Source organism: Colletotrichum tamarilloi (genome assembly GCF_030869305.1).
Source record: "Colletotrichum tamarilloi strain Tom-12 chromosome Unknown Scaffold_27.1, whole genome shotgun sequence".
In the NCBI taxonomy this organism is placed as follows: domain Eukaryota; kingdom Fungi; phylum Ascomycota; class Sordariomycetes; order Glomerellales; family Glomerellaceae; genus Colletotrichum; species Colletotrichum tamarilloi.
Window position 1 is genome coordinate 46061 of NW_026849410.1, and position 18886 is coordinate 64946.

At 54.0% G+C, this 18886-nt stretch overlaps 7 protein-coding genes across 7 annotated transcripts; 4 read left to right on the top strand and 3 right to left on the bottom strand.

The window, feature by feature from the left end:
• Positions 1 to 199: 199 nt before the first annotated feature.
• CTAM01_08017 (DnaJ domain-containing protein) lies at positions 200 to 1153 on the top strand (the record flags this gene model as incomplete). The annotated part of the gene is made up of 1 exon (XM_060524038.1): positions 200 to 1153. The coding sequence occupies one exon, from the start codon at positions 200 to 202 to the stop codon at positions 1151 to 1153; it is 954 nt and encodes a 317-aa protein (XP_060381204.1).
• Positions 1154 to 1332: 179 nt separating this feature from the next.
• On the bottom strand, positions 1333 to 3222 carry CTAM01_08018 (PET112 family protein; the record flags this gene model as incomplete). Its single annotated transcript, XM_060524039.1, has 1 exon — positions 1333 to 3222. The coding sequence occupies one exon, from the start codon at positions 3220 to 3222 to the stop codon at positions 1333 to 1335; it is 1890 nt and encodes a 629-aa protein (XP_060381205.1).
• A 1754-nt stretch (positions 3223 to 4976) lies between these two features.
• CTAM01_08019 (uncharacterized protein) lies at positions 4977 to 7057 on the top strand (the record flags this gene model as incomplete). Its single annotated transcript, XM_060524040.1, has 2 exons — positions 4977 to 6411; positions 6468 to 7057. The coding sequence occupies 2 exons, from the start codon at positions 4977 to 4979 to the stop codon at positions 7055 to 7057; spliced, it is 2025 nt and encodes a 674-aa protein (XP_060381206.1).
• Positions 7058 to 9461: 2404 nt separating this feature from the next.
• On the top strand, positions 9462 to 9992 carry CTAM01_08020 (uncharacterized protein; the record flags this gene model as incomplete). Its single annotated transcript, XM_060524041.1, has 1 exon — positions 9462 to 9992. One exon carries the CDS (start codon positions 9462 to 9464, stop codon positions 9990 to 9992), a length of 531 nt encoding a protein of 176 aa, XP_060381207.1.
• Positions 9993 to 10499: 507 nt separating this feature from the next.
• On the top strand, positions 10500 to 11105 carry CTAM01_08021 (uncharacterized protein; the record flags this gene model as incomplete). The annotated part of the gene is made up of 3 exons (XM_060524042.1): positions 10500 to 10590; positions 10650 to 10733; positions 10795 to 11105. 3 exons carry the CDS (start codon positions 10500 to 10502, stop codon positions 11103 to 11105), a joined length of 486 nt encoding a protein of 161 aa, XP_060381208.1.
• A 1800-nt stretch (positions 11106 to 12905) lies between these two features.
• Positions 12906 to 13736, bottom strand: CTAM01_08022 (uncharacterized protein; the record flags this gene model as incomplete). The annotated part of the gene is made up of 3 exons (XM_060524043.1): positions 12906 to 13277; positions 13377 to 13551; positions 13654 to 13736. 3 exons carry the CDS (start codon positions 13734 to 13736, stop codon positions 12906 to 12908), a joined length of 630 nt encoding a protein of 209 aa, XP_060381209.1.
• Positions 13737 to 14223: 487 nt separating this feature from the next.
• CTAM01_08023 (WD domain-containing protein) lies at positions 14224 to 18384 on the bottom strand (the record flags this gene model as incomplete). Its single annotated transcript, XM_060524044.1, has 4 exons — positions 14224 to 15072; positions 15153 to 16890; positions 16944 to 17971; positions 18022 to 18384. The coding sequence occupies 4 exons, from the start codon at positions 18382 to 18384 to the stop codon at positions 14224 to 14226; spliced, it is 3978 nt and encodes a 1325-aa protein (XP_060381210.1).
• Positions 18385 to 18886: the final 502 nt, after the last annotated feature.

Sequence of the window (18886 nt, forward strand, 5' to 3'; positions counted from 1 at the left end):
CGTCAATTGGACGAGCCGCTGGTGCAAGTCGAACCACCGACGTCCAAACTCTCTCACTCCCCAGGCCACTTACCTACATCGCCGAGCTCTCTCTATACAAACCCCGACGACGACGCCTCAAAAGATGCTCGTCCTCGATCCCGCCCCTCAACCTCCCTGAGATACCTTTCCCAGTTAATCTACCTATTCAACCGCAGCCATGGTCCTCAAGACGTCCTCGGCATTCGCCATCTGCTCCAGCAACAGCGTCCTGAACCTCTTCGCCATCCCCGCACACCACACATCCATAACGTCACCACCCTCACGACGACCATCCTCCGAACACCCCGCCTCACACAGCACACGATCCTCAACCTCACGATCCTACGCAACAGTACACCACAAACCTCCTCACAATGGATCATCAAAAGGGAAAGGCGGCACCGGCAGCCCATGGCCAACCTGCAAGAACCCCACCCCCTACGACATCTTCGCAATAGACAAAGCAGCACCCTACACAAAAGCCCGCTTCGCCGAGCTCGTAAAACAATACCACCCAGACAAACACCACGCCACAGCCCTCGACTCCCTCCCCGCAGCAACCCGCCTAGAACGCTACCGCCTCATCGTCCTCGCAAACGAAATCCTCAGCTCCCCAGACAAACGCCGCGCCTACGACGCCTGGGGCTTCGGCTGGCACATCCCCGGCAAGACAGGCGCAGCACCGGAAGACATCAACGAAGTCTACCGCCGCGCCGATAAAGCATGGCGCCACGGCTACGCACGCAACGGCGGGGACTCCCCCGCCATGAACGCGACTTGGGAAGACTGGGAGCGGTGGCACGAACGGCAGGCTAACGGCGGAACGGAGAGGCAGAAGCCAATGTACATGTCCAACGCCAGTTTCGCTGCGCTAGTTCTGGCCGCGTTGGCGGTGGGCACGGTGGCGCAGACGACGAGGATGGATAATAGCACAGCGACGTTCCTTGAGAAGAAGAACGCTCACGAGGCCAATATTAGCGAGGCGCTGAGACGGCAAGGCCAGGCTGTGGCTGGCAAAGGCCGGGAGGAACGTATCGAGCGGTTCGTCAGGGAGCGGGAGAATATCAATTTTGGGTTCATGCCGAGTAAATTAGACGTTCGGCCGGCGGCGTCAACGAGCAGTCCAAAGTGAAGGTTTCTTGGGACTGGGGAAAGGGGAGGCTGAAAATACCCTGCTATCTTACACTCGTATTATCGAGTTCTTATGATGTTATGATACATTGTACAATATAGCGTGCATAGATGCACGTACATGGGGTCAAATATTCCCCTCTAGCAGGCAGAAAAGAGACTCAAAAAAGAAGAGAGAAATCAGTCCTGACGCGCGTCCGTCCGCTCCTTGATGAGCTGACGCATGACCTTTTCGGCGCCAGAGGGGTCGATCCGCTCCGTCTCGCCAATGCGCATCATCTTGCCGACGAGGTACATAAGCTTGCCCTGGGGGTACTTCTTCTTCTTGTCCATGAACTCCCCTACGACCTTATCCTCCCCTTCAATGACCTCCTCTGCCAGCTGCCGATACTCTGGTTCCGTCATCTCCTTGAACCACAATGCGTGTGTCTCGATGGCGTCCGTGACGGAGTCGAATTCGTCTAGGTTACCGAGATACTGAGCCACCAGGAGCTCCTTGGCGACCTTACCTGTGATATCCCGCTTCTGGAGGTGGAAGAGGATCCCGGCCAGTGCGCAATGCGGCACCGCTTCGCAGGAGCCATCTGGAGAAATCGCCAGTGTTCGCTGAGCAGCTTCCGGGTCGGCCTTGTCCGTCGTCAATCGACCCAGCTCATGGAGGATCCAGTTGCCGGCGAGGGACGCGTAGTCGTGCAGGTTGGTCTTCAATCCAGCGCTCTCCAGTTGATCTCGGAGCTCGTCGACGACCTTGTAGAAGAACTCGAGCCTGCCGCCATCGTCGAGAGACATGAGGGAGACGGCGTCCTTGGCCGTCAAGCCATAGGTCTCAATCAGCTCCGTCAGCTCAATGTCAGGTAGCTCCTTGACGGAGGCCCTGATATGATTCACGAGATCTTGGCCAATCACCAGAGGCCCCAGATCGGGGTCCGGCATGTAGCGGTAGTCCACCTCGCCTTCTTTGCCTCGCAGACGGCGAGTATGCTTGGAGCCCAGTGTCCAACCTCTCGTCTCGCTCGCAATCGTCTCGCCCGCATCGAGCGCCTTGATCTGCCGGTCGCGCTCGGCGATGATGGCGTCTTCAACGGCCTTGATCGTGCTCAGGTTCTTGATCTCCGTCCGCGTACCGAGCGGGGTATTCGGATCACCTGTCCTCCGCACCGAGACGTTCACATCAGCACGCAGACCACCCGTCTCCATCCCGGACACGCAGGCATCTACGGCATTTAGCAGCATCTGGATCTTGCGGACGAACACGGCGGCGGTGCGCGGGTGGTGGAGCTCCGGCTTCGTGATAATCTCAATCAGAGGCATGCCTACACGGTTGAAATCAAGCCAGGAGACGTTGTTGGGCTGCGCCAGCGTCTTGGCGGTGTCCTGCTCCATCTGGATCTGCTGAATGCCGATTGTGACACTCTCCCCGTCCTCCGCGGCGATGCCGTCCCTAGCAGTGAGCTCGATCTCGCCGTTACGAGCAAAGGGCTCATAGTACTGCGTGATCTGATACCCTGATGGCTGGTCCCACCAAAAGTAATGTTTCCTGTCGAACCGGCTGACGGGTTGAATGTCGCAGTTGAGAGCACACGCCGCGCGCAACGCCGGTATGAGGGTCTCCTTTTGGAATCTCGGCTGAGAGCCCGGCATGGCGACATCGAACAGCGCTACGTGGGAATTTGGGTCGTCACTGAAAGACGTCGCAGCCGGCGAGAAGAGCTTCCGTGCCGTGTTGAGCTGGGCATGGATCTCAATACCGACGGTCAACTCCCAGCCTTCGACGGTCTGGTTGCTTCCCTTTGGCTTTTGGCCTCTTGTCTCCTTTTTGAGCTGCTTCTTCTCTTCCTTGAGCTTCTTTCTCAACGGCACCGGCGGCGCTTCTTGCGATGCTGCCGTCGCGGTCTGAGCTGTAGCGTATGCTGCCCTCGATTCTCCAAGCCGAGGAGCCGATGTCAGGGCTAGAGCGGAACGGGCCGGTAGGCGGGTGTATGGTCGTCGGGTCGAGGCCAAGCAGCCTTGGCGGGAGAGTTGGCCGTGGAAGAGGTAGCGGGCCAGCTCGCGGGTCGGTATGCGCGCCATTCTGGGAGACGGGTATCGTTTCGAGGGATAATCGGTGGTAGTGGCCGTCTTTTGCGGGTTTCTTCGGGGGCTGCGAGCTTTGCGCTCTCGTTGGATGGGACGGCCGAGATTTCAAGGTGACTGGAAGTGTAAAAATCAAATTGCTTGGCGCGTATGTTGTACACCCTCCTCTACGCAGGACTCGTGTCGGTCGACCAGTGGCTACGAAGCTTCTCTGGATGGGGGTGATTGGAGGGGTAGACTTGGGCGGGCAGGAGGTTCAGACTTGTTGCAGTTCGCCACCATGCGACCATTGAAGGTTTGCGTTTGGATCGTGTGCAGCTTAGCTGGTGGTCGGGTCGTCGGTGTCTCCCAGATTGATCTTTGGGATAGCTTGCGATAGCTTCATGAGAACCTGGAAGCTCCCGTCGCATCAAAAATGGAATGGAAGCTCCCAAAGATACGTACCCTTATTTTTCGGGCCGCATGGGCTTCCGGGCCTCTTCGGATCCGTCCCATAACGGAAGTGCCAGGTTCTCAAGCTCGGGTGCTGACATAAAGGTGCATTGCATCCATCCCCTAAGGCAAGGCAAGAATGGCGCACATGCGCTGGAAATCAGTGGAGTGGGTGCCACGCAGACAAGCCATGCCGCCCTGCCGCCATGCAGCTAACGTTTGCCCGTCCGTTGTGGGAACGTCCCACGGCACTGGAATGGAACGTTTGGGTCGCCGTTTACGCTTCCATTTCCGTGTCGCCTGTCTACCTTGGTACTTCAACATTACCAGGGTGTTTTCCACGTTGCAAGTTGCTCCAAGTTATTCTGCCTTTGACATATCTCGATTCAATCGCATCTCAACTGCAACAAGGTTCAGTCAATACGGAGTACCACAACGTCAAGCCCACCACCCGAATGCCACCACATGCCACCACATCCATCTTCCAGCTCAGCCCAACGCCAGTGCCCGTCCGTCACACACACAGAAGTTGGAGCTCGCTGGTCCAGTATTCCTGGTCATCTGAAACAAATCCGTCAACGGCTGACACACTCTTCACCCGATCACACGGCGCTGCTTTTCCACGTTTTCTTGCATTTCCTTTCCTTGCCTCCCATTCTCCCTTGCCCCCTATCGAGAAGCTGAAGCAGTCGCTCCAACGATGAAATTTCCATCCCACCAACTGCTCTCTCTCCCTCCCATTCTGCTCTTAGGGAAATGATCCTTCAGATGCCAGTCGCCACTCACACAAACTCGATGCCCGCTACCCTCACCGCGATGCTACCGCAGTCTCTGCCGCTGTCATCCTGAAGCCGTTCCCCAGAATCTGAACTGAACATCCCAGGAGTTCCCCAACCCGATCCCGTCCCTCCCAAACTTCTGAGCAAGCGTTTGAGGGCATACCCATTCCTCAACTCTCCTTTATTTTCGTCTTCTGCTGGAGCCCGGCACTCCCTTGTGCGCTTCTCATCTTCACTGTCAACCAATGCGACCTTCTAGTAATGTGTATTAAGCTACCGCGACCTCGTGTGCGACTCGCAGTAGCCCTAGATCTACTAATCTGAGACATCCTTCGCCATACAACGGGCCACATTCCAGCTCGTGTCAGTTCGAATATCCGTACATTGCTATACCTACTCGAGCGATCCAGCTACTCAACCGCGAGGGACACCCTAACTTCGGTTCGGCGTCCCGTTAAGCTTAACTCAAGGGAGAGATTCGCCCAACTCCTGATCCCGACGTCCATCACTTGATTCAGGCCGGACACTCAATACACCAGAATGTCCACGGCTTATCACCCTCCTTCGGTGGCCGATGTCCCTGTCACCACCATGGACGACTGCCACACCACAGATCAAGGGTGGCTAGCCTCGGACCCGGTCGACGAGCTCATGCGCGTCGTCGACGCCGTCCCGGCGCCGGCCCCCTCGTCGCCGTTTGCTCAGGCCACCAGCGATAAGACTGTTGTGCCTAGAGATTATCCAGACCATCACATGCCGGCCGACGACACGTCAACGCCAGTTGGACTCCCGCGATCGCGCCCCAGGAGCGCAACTGTCCGGAGGCACTCGTCCATGCCCGCCCCCAACCCAGACTCGCCGACGCGACGTCGCATCTTTGGCATGGAGCCCACGCGATCTGTCTCCGATCAACTCATCACTACCGCGGATCAAGAATCTTCCTCAGATGAGACGGTGATCCCTGCCGAGAAAGAACAGGACCAGGAATCGCCAGTCCGCCCAGCATCACCTACAGAGTCTACCCTCACCAGCTTCACAGCTCTCACTGAGAGAACTCACGGCTCCGGCAGCTCCAGTGGCAGCGGCTCAACCATCACTCAAGCATCGTGGCCCAGGCGCAGAGGAAGTGAAAAGTCGCGAGCCCACGACAAGTCATACCTCAAAACTCGTCGCCAAAGCCGCTCACCAAAGACCCAACAGCAGCTCTCCTCATCAAACGTCTTGAGCTACCTCGAACCAGACTCACCCAACATAACCCCTGAAGCCATCCAGCGCTCCGTCGAGCAGTCGTCCTACTGGAGGATGCCCGACCCCGCCGCCGCAAGCTACCAGTCGCCCTCGACGCGGAGCACAACCTCGACTGCCTCAAGCAGCTTCCAGAGCGATGTCTTCTCCGAGATGGGCGCCGGCGACCAAGAGACCGACAGGAGCAGCAGCCCAGATCACAGCATCTACGGAGACTCTCCCTCCATGCCCGGCAAGTTCGAGGTCCCCATGCCCCCCGGTCACGGACACGGCCAACGGCAGCGCGACTACCGCCACTACGGCACCCCCGAGATGCCGCGCGGGACCGCAAATCTGCCTCACCTTCCACCCAACGCTCTCCAGCCCCGTCTCCCCGGCACGCATCACGGCCACCCAAAGCACCTACCCAGGGCAGAGAAGCTCCCGCTCACGGGGTACGAGCTGATCGCTTCCAAGCTATGCGCCGGCGACGACACGGAGAGGTCAAGCATCAAGCCCATCTACCGGCGCTTCGAGGCTCTCAACCACCGCCTGCTGCTTCACCTGCAGGACGAGCTTGCCGAGCTGGAGGAGCAGCTCCACCGCCTCGACACGGCCGACACGCAGACGCGGCGGATGCAGAACTGCTTCCTGCCAGCGTCGAGGAGGCAGGACTCCCTCACCGCGGGCGAGCTACAGTGGCACAAGACGGATATTCTAGGCAAAGTTGGCTATAAACTCAGCCAATACAGTAAGTCACCCCTCATGTCAATCCCACAATTTTCCCTCCCTCTAACACGGCCACAGACCACGTCCTCTCATCCTTCAAGGAGACACAGCACCTCCCCAACCCAGACCCCCAAGACGTAGACTTCTACCGCGCCTACCTCGCAAACCACAACCCCATAGTCGAAATCGAAACACGCTTCCTCGATCCCGCAGACGACCTCGTCTCCCTTGCCCGTCCACCCTCTTCATCATCATCCGCCTCAAACTCCAGCTTCTCGAGCGACGACCTCCGCACTCCTCAACCGCGCAACGCAAAATTGCCCTCCCTTTCCTCCCTGCTGACTCCAGAAAGTCAAAGCGCAGATAGGGCGGAGCGTATCCGTCGCCTGCTCATCTCGGCTTTGACGGGGTACCTGCCCACCCTCGCTATCGCTTTTGCCGCAGCGTTCTTGCTGCCGATTCTCGCGTTTGCAGTGATTCCGGGGTTCGTGGGGCGTATGGCTGTTGTGTTGCTTGTTGCTGTTGGCGTTGCTGCTGGTGTGGTGCAGGCGGGGTTGTTTAGTAGTCCTGGGGCGGATCGTCCTGCGAGGGTGGCTGCTACGGAGGGGGTGTTGGCTTCTGGAGTTTATGTTGGTGTTATGGCTGTTGTTGCTGGGATCTTTGGGTGAGGGTAGGAAAGAGTGTAATGTGTGGTTTGATGGTTTGATGGTTTGAGGACTTAGTGGTGGATGATGATTTAATGATGAATGATACCCCTTCCTCACTTATATCTTTACTTTCAGGCTTTCTTCATCTGCATTCTGAGTGACTTCACTGCGATACCTTGTGTTTCTTAATTCGTCGCACGACTTTTGGTTTACGAATATCTACATCGCCAATGGGATTAACTTATTCTTACTGTCGAAGTACTGATATGTCCTAAACTACTAGTGTTACCTTCGTCCTTCCCCTTTAAGAAACCATCTTCATTTTCCACTTTCAATAATCTCATTGCGAGATTGCAATCCACCAAGAGAGACGTTCCAACTTCATCTAGCATCAGCCTATATTCCCTCCATCACTCTCTCATCCAAGTTCGCTGAACACCTCAGTAGATCTTACGCACTGCCTTCGCTTTCCTCGTCTCCGAGAACGTCGTCGTAGGCGTACGGCCGTCCTGCTTTCCTCATGCTCTAGAAATTGCTCATATAGGGATCATTCAGGGTCGGCGTGTGATGCTAAGCGTCATAGCGAAGGACGCAGTGAATATAGAGAGCCCTCACTCGACGACGAATTGTCAAATATCTTTGCGGGAAACTTGGGGAAGCATAATTATTTCGTCTCATGTTCATATTCCGTCAGTCTTGGAGGTGTGACTCCCAACGAATCTATGCTTCACTCGTAGAAGACTGTGGTGTTTATCTACACACATCCAAATTTGATGTTTGATCGATTCAAAAGTTCTGTCTATCCATTTGCCATTCTGCTTAGCCTTTCTGTTCAGACAGAAAAGAACAGTGACAACATTAGGACATATTTCAACGACTGTACATGTTTTTCCTTGTAGCTAGGGGCTCTGATGAGACGGAATCATTCCTCAGCCTCACATTTTCAGCCCTGTTGACCAGCTTGCCGACCACAGTGGTACCGAAACCACACGCCGCTTTGCGAAGGGCTACTTTCACTTTCTCACATATTGCCACCTGGTTCATTGAAATTTGACAAAGTTCCAAATATTCCTGTTATAACCGCCGGGATAATGCCATCAAATATTATCTACTTGTAAGTTGTAAATCCGGCATTCCACTCCATAGCGGTAGTAAAACAAACGATCAAGCGCGGAGTTGGCTTGATTGAAGAACAGAGATGCCCCCTAGCATCGATCTATTACAACAATATCGCCTGGCCAAGCCTACAAGGACTACAAAATAATGCCATGTCTTTCCGGTTGCTCCTGTGCTCTTCTGGAGTTTCCTGCACTGAAGTCGAGTTGTCGGCACTGAAGGTCAGTTTTTTGACCTGTTTATTGATTTCAGTCCCCGCCTAGCGAGTAGCTGTTCTCATACAAATGCTATCGCGAGTGCAGAACCCATCGGCCTGACAACGGTCTCTTGGAAGCATTGCACATTGCCATAAAGGCTGTCTTTATGATTCGGTTGACTATACTTGCCTTATGTCTGAACAGACTTCACCCCAGTCTTGTTTTTCTCCATCACATTTCTGCATCCAAACACCTTTGAACATTATGTATTTGCTTAACTGCCATCAGTCTTATTTTCTCTCTTTCGTCTGATTTCATGGCTCTTTTTCATGTAGATAATATTTGAATGAGCATCCGATGAAGCAATTTCGTCCAAACAAGCCTCTATCTGAAATTTGTCCAAACACCACGTCAGTCAATAGAAGAAAATAGTCATCGGACGAGCGCTTCCATCCCTAGTGGATGACAGCTAAAAGACAGGCCCAGGCAGCCTGAAATGCCCATCCTTTTCTCCACCTTTTGCCTCCATTGAAATGAACTCAGATCAGCAATCTGGATAGTCCATCACCGAATGCTCTCACACCAAGACCAGCCACTGCTATTTTCTGCTCTCTCCTTTTTTTCATTTTTCACAAAGAGAAGTAATTCATCCATCCCATAATTGTCTGCTCTCGCTCTTTCCGCCTGCTCTCATCATTTTCTTCTGCTTTCGTATATCATTTCTACATCACCCGAGTTCCAGCTCCAGCCCTTTTCATGATCTGCCTTGCCCATTTTCAATCAACCGAAGCAAATTAACCCCTTATGAAGATTTGAACAAGTGTAATCTGCTCTCGCCAATTCAAGTCTATCTCTGCTCTCCTGAGTTCCCGCCTGTTCTGTGAGCTGCTGTGCCCATTCTAAAAATACGAGCGCGAGTCTACCCAGTCTCATTTTAAGGAAGCCTTACCCTCCCGAAGTCCTTTGCTCTCGCCTCATTGTCAGCTGTTATTCCCGCTCCATAAACCACCCAAACAAGCTATCCTTATGGGCAAATCTCTCACCATGGAGCTCGACTTGCCTGCTCTCGCTCTTTGTGAAGAATTTCCCTTTGGCCTCCTTTCTCTGGCTTAATGTGTGATTTGCCTGTCTCATATCTTGCCTCATTCAAGTACGCTATCTACATGCTAATTTTGAAGTCCATGCAGTTCACACCTTATGCTTTCTCACCCTCTGAATCTGAACTCAAACAGCCAACCGCCGCATCCTTGTTCGTGAGCCATTATTCCCTCTTCTTGAGTATCTTCATTAACATCTCCATAACCAAGAAGTCTGGCTCTCACTCGTCTGCTCTCACTTTTCCTGTGATCAACTTCGCCAACCTATTAAGCAACATATGCAGATCACCAACTTCAAAGGCAAATGGCCCAGATCGTCTGCTCTCGTCCTTTGAGATAACCTGTGATCAACTGGATCTCGCCTTATTTGTAAACTATCTTACCATATCATTGAGCCCTCCTCTCCAAATAGCATCTCATTCTTATCACCAAGTTCATTGGTATGTGTTCTGGGCCGCGTCTGCTCTCGCCTTTTTGGATTTCCACCCGCTGGCTCTCGCCTTGTTTGTGAACTTCTGTATCCCCCGTCTCTCGCCTCATCTGTGATCTACCCGCCTCCAGTCTCACTCAAACCCGCTCTTTTCATAATAAATCTGTGATTTAAGCCATTAGATCGACCAATGAGAAAATTCCGGAGCACCTTTTCCCCTTTTAATCCCCGTTCATAGCTCTCGCCTTCAAAATCAGATGTTCAACCCGCAAAACCACCCCAATCGGCCAATCTCCAGTTGATCCAGAAGTACGTACGTACCTCCAACTATCACGAACTTCCTCCTCAACAGCCTCATTGTTGACACGGCCTAAGGTATCGAAAAGGGTGGTTCAACCACCCACCCAGCCCTGAGTGATCCCGTCGCCTTTGCCCTCCTGCTGCCCTCTACAAAAAGATCTTCTCTCTCCCCTCCCTCTCCCAAACTTCCCCTCCCTCTCACCCACTCTTCAACTTCGCAGATCCGTCACACACTTTTGCCCACAAGCAACCGCACTTTTGCACCTTGTATCCCATACACACTATCCATACCACATACTCCCTCCACCAAATCAACCGTCAAGATGCGCGCCTCTTCCATCGCCAAGGGTTACACCTTCTACTTGGGCACCGGCCCTACGATGACCGCCATGGTTCAGCATGATGGCGCCTCCGGTAAGTTTCCCTCTCTCGAGCATTCGCGCAGCGCAGTATCAAGGCTCACACACATCCAGAGACTGGCTCGTACGAGCTCACCACCTTCATTGAGGATCCCGGTCTGGGTCACGCTACCGTCATCGAGTCGAACCTGTTCACTGGTAAGTCTGAATTCCATTTATTCTTTGGGATCACAATGTTCTAACACGTTGGATTTTCCAGTGGTTACTTCGTCCATGTGCTCGATGACTACCATCCAGGTCTGTGACCCGATTGAGGTCACCCACACTCTCAGCGTCTCTGAGCCCACTGAGACCGCTGGCACCACCACCTCCATCTTGGAGTCTGCTTCGAGCTCTTCTGCTCAGAAGACCAGCACCTCCTCCGAGATCAAGGGAACTTCCAGCACTGTCAGCATGACTGGCACTGGCACCCAGACTGTCGCCACTCCCACTGCCTCGTCTGAGGCCTCTCAGACCGAGATCATGGTCTTCTGCGCCATCGCTGGTGCAATCATCATGTACTTCCTCTAAGGAAGTCAAGTCTAGCTATGCACTCGTTGGCAGTTCCTCACTTGGAATGGCCTGAAGGAAATGGATGGACTAGGGAATTGGTTTGAGCCATTGAGCTAAGGAATTGGAACTTCATCAAGGATCACAGGTTTCAGGTTCTTCATAGGCATACAGGGTCCGGATGCATACAAGTAGCATTTGGGTCAAAGGCCTCATTACAGAAAATTGAGACTACCTCGTCACAAAATTCTCTCTTGATTCCTCATTGTTTGACTGCATTCTTTAATGTGACTTTGCCTTGCTAGTGAGGTGTTTAATCCCATGATGTGTGATACTATTGTCGCCGGCCAGGACCGTTCGCGATGCCATTTCGAGCCTTATCTTGGTGTTTCCCACAAAGTGAGAGGCGGAGCTGTCACACCGCCGCCACAATGTGCCGCGCTACTGGAATTGCACATAATACCCATAAGCGACATCACCGTCATTCAGCAGTCTTCGCGCAAGACGACTGCAGTTCGCTCCAGCAGTCCTTATGGTGTACCGCCCAAGAGACTCTCGTTATGGTGTTTTGAGGCCGACGGAGACGACGCGCTTCGTAACGAGGTTCGCGGCATGAAGGTTAGACTCAGAAGCAAGAACATCACCATTCCAAAGCCTCAATTCTACTGACAAAACAATCTGCTTTATAGATCACGACGTCCATTGATGAATATCGCAAGACGTCAGCGTAATCGAAAAACACCGGAGCCATCGCGACACTGAGGCTAGACTCGCAGACCAGAATATCACGATTCCAGAGCATCAATTCTGCGAACGGAGCAATCCATCTATCTGCTTATCCATAGATCAGCATCACCGGACTCCAGCACCCTCTATACTATTACGAAGCCATCGCGGCATTCCATAAGCAGTGCTGAGGCTCGGAAAACCACCAAAGAAGCCCTTGTGTTGACGACTATCGAAGCTGCTGCTATTCCCATCACATAGAACCAAACACTGGAATAGCGCCCCCGCGCTGGCGGGACCGCGGCGGCTAGAAGGCAATCAATGTCGTCGCCATTAGACAGTCTATAGATCAAATGGATCAAGATCTACAGGCTCCTGCTTTTCGTACCTATCCTCATCTCCCATCGCGGCATCACAACACCACCAAAAATCCCCTCAAAGGGCGCCAAACACACCAAAGAAGCCCCTCTTCCGCCCTTCAATCAAGCCCCCAAAACAAGCTAGAACCACCCACCAGAATCTGGCTCCTTCCACTTTCCCTCCATGTGAAAACTCTGTCGTTTCTGCGGCGATGGGTTCCCTTGTGCTGTGCTGACTTTGGTGTGTTGTTCAACTGTGGTAGGCCCGATGTGGGTCCACGGGGCCGAGAGCCCCGAAAACTTCGGTGCACCACCGGCCCTCGGCTCCGAAAGTGGCCACTTGGCCCGGAAGGTTCTTGTTTGTTCTAGTTGCGTCCGACTCCACTGCGAGGCTGAGATTTACTCGCTTCTGTATGTACTGTAGCTAGCGAGTGTCAAGATGGACAAAGCCAGGCCTCGTGGTAATTGTAGAGGACATTATCGTTGCTCGTCGACGGGTTCAGGAGGCATGAAGATGGTTGAATGCTGTCCCAGTAGCCAAGTAACATCTTGTTTTGATAGGAGTACCGCCATATTCTACTGACTATATCATCACATGTCTTCCCACATGCCCAGTATCATCAGCCTCATAGCCTCATGTCTCGTAGATGCTATAGAGTACATTGCCCTCCTCTATAGCCAGACCCTCTGCCTACCACAAACCTCGATGGCCACCCTCAAGATCCCTTAAGATCCCTCAATTAGGCTTCCCAACACCAACCTCAACCCTCCCCCTCTCAACAACCTCACAAACCCATCCCCCAAGCCCCCTCTTCCCCTGCTCCGCGTTCCCACTCCCCTCCCAAAACCAAACAACCTCCAACCCGCCCAAAACCCCCCTAACCCTCCGACTACAATTCCCAAACCCCGCAATCCCTCTAACGCAAACCTCCCTCAGCACCCTCCTCTGCGCGAACCCCATCCGCCGCTCCGTAAGCAGATACCGCTCCATCAACCCCGGCGTAGCCCAACTCCACGCGTTCTCGCGGTATGGAATCAGCTCCGTCTCGTGGTAGAGCTGTCTACAGACCAGCACCAGCAGTGTCAGCCCCCGTCCCAGGACTGCGGCCTGCTGTCGTGAAGACCTCTTCTTTTTGGTGCTGGTCTTGGTGGTGGTATCTCCTCTTTCTGGTTCTACTATCTGCCTCGTGGGGGATGAAGTAGTCGCGGGGACGGAGGTCCAGGGGTTCGCGCCGGGTCGGAGCGTGAGGCAGTGGAAGGATCCCGTTTTAGGGTCGTGGAGGACGTGGATGCCCATGTTGGATAGGAGGAGACAGTAGATCTTGTTGCGTATTTCTGGCGGGAGGCGCAGGAAAGGAGATTGCGTTCGGTTCAGCTCCCATCTGTGGCATGACAACCAGATCAGCATAACTCCCAATTGGCATTGTCCCGGGGGGGGGGGGGGGGGCAAGCGTAGCAAAAGACGGTACAGGGTGAACACTCACAGCTCGGCCTCCCTTGAGCCCGGCTCCGGTAGGTATCCCAAAACGCCATATCGTTTCCCCTTTGCATACGTCGCGGAATGCATGAGTTGGGGAAAGGATGGGGAGAGGTGGACGGCGACACACCTCCAGGCCGAGGTTGAAGGAGTGACATGTCGTTCGCGCCATCCAAGGGGAAACGTGGGCGTGGGGTACCTGGTACCGTGTGGGAGGGTTGGGGGAGAGTGAGGTGACCTGCCGCCCGGCCCGTGCTTCTTGGAGTGCGCCAATCGACGCAACGTAGTGACCAACCATGTGAACATTAATGTTGCTATTCGCATCCAGATTATCTTCACGTTCTATCATCCATTAGAATTCTCGACAATAGATAAGCTAGTAGAAGAAGCGCGAGACCGGGTTTAATGCTACGTGGAATTGGGGATGAGCACAATAGAGGACAGGATGGGCATTTAATTTTAAAATGTACGTGGGCGAATCACGCGAATAGTATATAGTACAGAATGAGCAAGGCCCGAAGATCAAAAGATGGCTGTGCCGCCGTATACATTTCGTCACTGGATATCGAAACCTCCCTTACACTGGTACTTCCGTCCCGTGGGTACAGACAGGACAACCCTCCCGCACTCGGTCCTTGAGCAACCGCGCATGCGTAACCTTTGAGCCAACGCGATACCCGCTTCGGATCGACTCCTCGCTAGCCAGCCCAAAGTCGGCCTCTTGTCTCTTGCCGGGGTAAAGCATTTCCATGAGATGTGACTGATGGAAGACGTGCCCGCAAGCAAATCCAACCAAGGTTTCCATCTCGTACTCTGTGAAGGACTCGTGGCACTGAGCGCAGTGGCCAGGCTTCGGCGGCTGATGCGTGTGGCCAGGTTGTTCCACCGCCTTTGGTGCTTTGAAGAAGCTCTCTTCCACTTCCTCCGCACTGACTGGCGGATGCACGACGTCTCTGACCTTGACGTCGACATGATCCGTTGATTGAACGACGACTTCAAACTTGATTCCCTTCCGCTGCCCACTTCGCAGGTCATTTTGTGCGGCGGCGACCTCACTTCGGAGTACCCGCGCAACACCCGAGCTGATACTGTATTGAATCTCGTGTTCCTTCATGATGTGTTTTAGGCCCTCTCGCAAGCCTTCGATTTCGAGTCCTTCAGGAATGCGCCTCACGAGCTTAATGGGATTGATGGCCGTTCCGACTTCTTCGAGAAGGCCGCGGATGAAGCTTGGCTTGTCCATGCTGTAGTTCAACAAATCATCCCAGAGATCAGGGTCGTCTTGTTGCTTTGCAAAATCGATTGCCTTCTTGACATCCTTCAGTCGATCAATGATGAGATAGAGCGCTCGTTTCATCTCGCCCGTTTTGGAGTACAAATGTACTAACTCGTCGTCGTACCTGTACTTTTCACACTCTTGGACAGCCTGCGGTCGTTAGTTTGCAAACTAGGTCTCAGGAATGCCAGAGCATCGCCATCAATATTGTAGATATAGATTCTACTCACCTTCTCGAATTTGTAGGAAGTCGAGGACTTTAAAAAGCTCATCAACAGGTCCCGATCGTACTTGGCGAACAGTTGAACAGCCATGTCCGCAAATTCGTTAACTTGGGATTGGCTGTCCATCAGCAGCCTGTCGCGAGTCTCCCCAGAATGCTCCTCTATTCCCTCGCCCTTGTACAAACCGCGCAGGTAGAAGAAGAGATATAGGTTGAGTTCCTTCTCCTCGAGCTGCGATACAACCACAGAAGGCTTGACAAGACCATGCTGTGCTTCGTCAACAAGGAGAGTGATGGCCTCCGAGGTAGCGGCTTCAAGCTCGTCTGGCCCCATGGTTCCGAGCTTTTTGTTCGGCACTCGCAATCCGATGAAGCCGGGAATGTCGTCAGTCACTGCTTCGGCGAGATGGTTGTCGCGGATCAAGCGGAACGCAGAGTCCGCATCTTGTAGCTTGATGTGGCATTTGAGCGATTCCCTGAAGCGTCCATTTGCCTCGTGTAAGCGTGCCAATGACTCCATCACAATCTTCCAGTCGCGACCCTTCTCACCCCCCTCGACGCTGTCCTCTCGTACATCGCGGTACTTGAGCTGGTTATCCAAGGCTGTGGTGACGGTCTTGATGTCAAAGAGATCCGTCGGCCAGCGGTCTAGCAGTTCTCTGAATCTCAGCTTGTCTGCCTGAATGTAGTGATTCAAGACGACTTCGTAGATTGTGCCTGGGATCGGCGGGTACATCGGCTCAGAAGGAATGTAGTCCGTGATCTCGTCGAACTTGTCGGCGCCAGCAAATGTCCAGACCCATTTTTCCCATCTGTCGGGAGAGCCAAGGACTCTGCTACACACTTTACCGGCTTCAGCCCAGCTACCTGCCTCAATCAGCTCCCGAATCCAAAGCTCGCCGATGCGTCTCTTCTCCCTCTGCGCCGAGGAATTAGGCTGTCTTGCTAGCCCCGTAGACCCCATGACGGATGAGGCATCGTCAAAGTCCTCTTGGCTGCTTTGCTTTCTGTCTGGCGTTGTTGGAACGAGCTCATGAAGGTTCTCTGGAGGTGCAGCCATGATCTCGGGGTGCTCGTCAAGCAATTCCCATGCTTTCTGATAGTCTTGGTGCTCCAGCAGCCAGCCCAAGTGGTCGCCAAGGTCTCTCTTCGTTCCGAGAATGAAATCGAATGGGCTGTGGATGAAGATCTTTACTCCTGGCTTGATGAGGTTGGGATGGACTGTAGGAGTTCCTGATCTCCGGGCGCCACTAACTGAGCTCGGGAGCTGCGTGCTAGAGACACCATCTCCGCTGTGTCCACTCCTGATACTTGCACCAGAGCTAAATAGTGTCCTGGGATTGATGGCGGCATTCCACATATCTGAGCCAAATCCCGTGATTGCTTCCAGGGCTCCCTTGGATGAAGCCACCGCCGAGGCTGCGTTCTGTGCAGGGAGAACGCCGAGATGGTAGTCGCCCGATGACAGCCTCTCATATCTGCTTACACTAAGGCCATCTTTATCGACTTCGGCTTGCGAGCTCAGGTCGATTAATCGGAGTTCCGGCGGTAAATTGTTCTGTCGGCGTCGTATTCCGCCAGATGGCTCGCTACTCGCTGACGTTGTTGATAGTTTCGATTTGTGACCCTTGCCGGCCTTCTCATCATCATCGTCTTCGTCGTCGTCCGGTAATACATATGCTAGTACAAGGAGAAGATTTTGGGTATATAACGAAATTCCAGAAATGATGCAATCCATACGAAGGCTGCGAGGATATTAGCTACAAATCGCTCCAACGTGCTGGGAGGGTATACTCACTGTTTGGCGATTTCGGCACGTCCAATCGACCTTTCACCAGCTCGCTTACCAGTACCAACACTGCCGGGGTGGACGTGGATGATCCAGATTGTGCCTCCCCAGCCAACCAGTAGCCTCTCGATCTTCTTGGTACTTGAGGTTCCTTGTTGCGTTGAGCTTTCGGGTGCCAGCGTTGAGCCAACGTCTTTGCGCCCGGCCTCCCCGTCTTCGGTCTCGACAGCTTGCTCGTCGATCCATTCGACGCGTCCTTTCCAGACGCTTGCCATGGTCTCCCACTCATCTGTTTGAGGACGATCTACGTGGCCAATGCGTTTCCAGGCGTCGTCCGCGTCGGCACTCTCCAGATGCAACTTTGACCGCATAATCTTCACGCCATGCTCGTTCAGCCACACTACGTACTTTCCGGAGAGTGACCACTTGATATTATTGATTGTGCCTTCGCCAGAGTGCAGGATCGTGTCCTTGCCTGTGTTGGTACCCAAGCCCATGCTACCAAGCCAGCCAGAAGCGGTGGCAGCCGCCGTTCCGACGGTCGTCGAGGTGCTACGGCCCGGCTGGCCTCCGGTCGTTAGGATAAGTTGCCCAGCGAGACCACCCGAAAGGTATGTCCGGTCATTCTTGTAATCGGGGGAGAGTGAGACGGCTTGCACCGGACGCGCAAAGTTCCGCAACTGAACATCCTTTGTATCTACGAGAGAAAAGACGCAGACGTTGCCGTCCATGGACGAGGTAGCGATGTGGACGTTATTAGAGGGTGTGTTGGAGACAGGAGAAGGATCCTTAGGCCTTCTCGAGGCGGCGGCAGGGGAACTGCCCGACTGACGAGAAGGCGGTCGTTGTTTTGCGACGCTTTCAGCAGCTTCTTGAGCAAGTCTTTGCACTGCTTCTGACCTTGCTGTCGGCAAGGGGGGTGGGTTTGGGGAGATGGAGATGCTGGTGATGGAAGCGGAATGGGCATGATACACGCGGAGAGATTGGAACATGGGCAGTTGGATGACATGGATGTTGCCGTTATGCGTTCCTATGATCTAGTCATGGTCAGTTGCCGCATATAAATGCACTCGCCAGGCAGTCTTACCATCTTATCACCCGCGACGAGGAACGCGCTGGTGGCATCACCATTGCGGTAAATGGGCCCCAGGTGTTGAGTGAGCCTGGCATACTTCAGCCGGGGCTCCTCGTCATCGTCTTCATCGTCGTCATCGTCATCGTCGTCGTCTTCTTCGTCATCTTCATCGTCCTCGTCGTCCTCATCATCGTCTTCCTCATCCTCCTCTTCCTCCTCCTTGTTGTCCGTGCCATCACCGTCCTTCTTCAATTCTTTCTCGGACTTGGTCGCGGCCAATTCCTCCGGCGCAGTCACAGTCTCGGCCGTCTCAGGCTCTTTGCCTTTCTGTGCAGCGGTGGGACCATCGCGATCGGGATCGGAAACGTCCGTCATTGTGCTGGATGTACCGTCAACTGGAGGCTCGCATTGGCATTGTCGTTTGGTCGATGGAGTACCAGAAAGTCGGCGGGCCTGGGCGGGGATGATGAGGCAATGGCTCGGCCTGGCGTAGAGAAAGGCTGCAATGGAGGGATCCGAGGCAAGGAACGGAGCTACCCTGAGCTTCGGATCGGGTTCGACGAGCTCCTTGGGGTGGCGTCGCGGTCTGTTGAGGTTTAGAGGAAGCTTAGCTGCTCTTCGAATGAGTTGTCGCGCAAGTCCGCTACGTCACGAGGCGTGCTCGGTACGTACCGAAGAGCTACGATGGGAGCTTCCACAGGCACCTACTCAGCAGCACCTACCGGTAAGGTACCCTGGGAAGAACCGCGATGTGGTGCACCTGCGCCTGAGGCACAGCGAGAGCTTGTTCCTGACAAAAAGCACAGTGCCTAGGTATCTGGGTGGGTCTCTGGTAAGCTGTCCACCAATCGTGTAGGCACCTCTGTAGTGGTGCCCC